This window comes from Struthio camelus, chromosome 19, assembly GCF_040807025.1.
Source record: "Struthio camelus isolate bStrCam1 chromosome 19, bStrCam1.hap1, whole genome shotgun sequence".
NCBI lineage: Eukaryota > Metazoa > Chordata > Aves > Struthioniformes > Struthionidae > Struthio > Struthio camelus.
Window position 1 is genome coordinate 9,434,851 of NC_090960.1, and position 2,730 is coordinate 9,437,580.

Consider the following 2,730-nt stretch of genomic DNA (forward strand, 5'->3'; position numbering starts at 1 on the left):
GACACCGCCCCGCGAGAAGGCACCGATTGGCCCGCGCGGCCTGGCGCTACACGTGGCTGCCTGCTATTGGCCCGCGACGGCGCGGCCCGGCAGGCGGCGGCGGCCATGGGGGAGCCGCGGCGGCGGCGGCCGCGCTCGGCGGAGGGGCCGACGGGCGGCGAGCGGCGCTACCGCTTCGCGGACGGGCCGGCGGGCGGCGAGCGGCGGGCGGCGCTGGCGCTGCGCGTCCCCGAGGTGCGGCAGGGCTGAGGCGGCGGCGGGCGGGGCTCTCCCGGGCAGCCGGTGGGGGGGGAGGGCGGGGAGAGAAGGTAACACGGGAGTAAAATCGAGGGAAACGGGGTGAAACCGCGTGTGAGCAGCGCCGGGCGGGGGCTGGGCCCTGTCACTCGGCGGCGTGCGTTGCAGGTGCTGGATTCCCAGTACGGCTTGTACGTGTGGCCCTGCGCCGTGGTCCTCGCTCAGTACCTGTGGTTCCACCGGAGAGCGCTACCCGGCCGAAGAGTGTTGGAGGTAACTCTAACAGTGCCGTGCTTTCTACAGCAACGCAAACGCTCCCCCTCCCTTTTATTTCCCCTCGTATTCGGCCCAGTTTACACCCTGCAGTTTGGGGGAGACAGGTGAACTGCAGGCTCGTGAAAGCTGGCAAGTTGTAGTCAAGCATGTCCTTCAAACGCTTTATGTGCTGGTTCTGTACAGAACAGAGCAGGAGCCCAAGGGATAAAGAAGCCCTCCTCCCACCCACGGCACAGTAAGTTAAAACACTTTAGTATTTACAGGCCAGCACCTTCTCCTGAGTAACTGCTTTCATTTTGGTTCTCCTGTCCCAATCCAACTCTAGGGTGAATTTTCCCTTACTGCCCTGACTTCAGGCAGATTACAATGTTATAAGCAGCTTAAAAGATCACAGTATGCAACATGTCACCATGTTAGCCCTTTCATCTGCATTAAAGTCTATTCTTTTGTAATTTCAGATTGGAGCAGGTGTCAGCCTACCTGGTTTAGTAGCTGCAAAGTGCGGGGCTGAAGTTATATTATCAGATAGTGAAGAGCTACCTCAGTGCTTGGAGAACTGTCGAAAAAGCTGTTTGATGAATGACCTGCCTGACGTGCCTGTTATAGGCCTCACTTGGGGCCGAGTATCGCCAGAGTTGCTCTCACTTGCTCCTGTAGACATTATTTTAGGGTCTGATGTCTTCTTTGAACCAAAAGGTATACTAATACTCTCACGTAACTTCAATTTGATAAAAATAGCAAGGACTTAAATTTTCAAGAGGTCCAAGTTTAGTAATATTGGGAACTATGTCAAAGATGAGATAGGTGGCAAGACTATACGCATCACTGAACTACTTCTTGGGGGTAATTCTAGTATTAAGCTATCCTATAAATACCACTGGAAAATAAGTGACTAAGAAATAGAGTAGATGCTAAACTGAAAGAGGCAATGGTTCTCAGCTCTACACCAATGAAGGCATGTTTAACCACGTCTAGAATCCAGAGACTAACCAAGACTTTGTTTAATCTTCCCCAACCATGCAGACTTTGAAGATATTTTAACTACAGTTTACTTCTTAATGGAAAAAAATCCACATGCTCAATTCTGGACTACATATCAAGTCCGAAGGTAAAGTCTTTTGCCTATTTAAGACTTAAGTCTTAAATCCTGTTAAATCATTAACACCTGAGTTCATCAGGCTCACAGCTGTATTTACTAACTACAGCATGAGGAAAGCATGACCCAGCTTGAGTAAGTCTAGTTTTGTCACAAGATTACTGCAGCCATGTCTCAGCTCCTCAGAGGCACCATCACCACACTGATTCCAAAGGACAGATTCTGACCTAGGCTGGTCTTTGCCAATAAATCCTAGGAATATCAGACAAAAGCAGCTAAACTAAAAATATTTAAGAACCACAAACTAACTCTACTGTTGACTGGGAAACCATTACAAACTCAGTTTTCTGGACAACTGCAGTTAAGAGATACTGTCGGCAAACTTATCATTACTGCAGAAGTTACAAACTTTGATTACATTTTTCACACATCTGACATTTCTTCCCTTCAGTGCCGACTGGTCTATTGAAGCTCTGCTCTGCAAATGGAAACTGAAGAGCATCCATGTTCCACTACACTCATTTAATGCAGACAAAGAGCACTTGGCCAGTTCTTCTTTACCAGGAAGACATACAATTGAAATGATGATCATCTCACTAGCAAGATCAGATGGTACTTAAGTTTATTCCACTTGTTGGTTCCAATACAAGATGATACTTAACTGTTCACTGTAGCATGGATCTGCAGGAAACAGTCTGATTTGCAGCAAACCTCATGCATATTTCTTGGGAAGCAGATACCTTTAGCACTTTTTTTTAAAACATGCATTGTAAAAATAAAGCTGTTCAAGTCTTCAGCTATGGCTTTTGAGAAATTTGTCCTTCCCAAAGACCACTTAAGGACCAGTTCAAGGACTCAATTCCATTATGGAAGCCACTACACAACATAGCTTTACAATCCACTAGGTCCAACTTACCCTTTTCTCCACAGTTTAGTTGTGGATTTTAACTGCACTCATTCAGGATAACAACATCCCTTTAAGATCTGTTTCCCAGGACTTAAACTCTTTCCTGAAGATTCATATACAAAAGCCAACCCCTTTTTTTTTTTTTTTTTTTTTAAAGGGATCTACATAGACTGCTGCCAGCCATGCAGTCCTGGAACATACAAAACTCCTCAGC

General features: G+C 47.3%; 1 protein-coding gene across 1 annotated transcript; it reads left to right on the forward strand.

Annotated features, from left to right (window-relative positions):
* The first annotated feature begins 115 nt into the window (after window positions 1-115).
* On the forward strand, window positions 116-2,405 carry METTL23 (methyltransferase 23, arginine). Its single transcript, XM_068913568.1, has 5 exons — window positions 116-234; window positions 406-510; window positions 972-1,209; window positions 1,537-1,621; window positions 2,061-2,405. Exons 3-5 carry the CDS (start codon window positions 1,089-1,091, stop codon window positions 2,227-2,229), a joined length of 375 nt encoding a protein of 124 aa, XP_068769669.1. The 5' UTR covers window positions 116-234; window positions 406-510; window positions 972-1,088; the 3' UTR covers window positions 2,230-2,405.
* Window positions 2,406-2,730: the final 325 nt, after the last annotated feature.

Coding starts and splice junctions, on each gene's coding strand:
- METTL23 (XM_068913568.1), top strand. CDS start 1,089: ATGAATGACCTGCCTGACGTGCCTGTTATAGGCCTCACTTGGGGCCGA. Junction 1,210..1,536: donor TGTCTTCTTTGAACCAAAAG/GTATACTAATAC, acceptor CCAACCATGCAG/ACTTTGAAGATATTTTAACT. Junction 1,622..2,060: donor ACTACATATCAAGTCCGAAG/GTAAAGTCTTTT, acceptor TCTTCCCTTCAG/TGCCGACTGGTCTATTGAAG.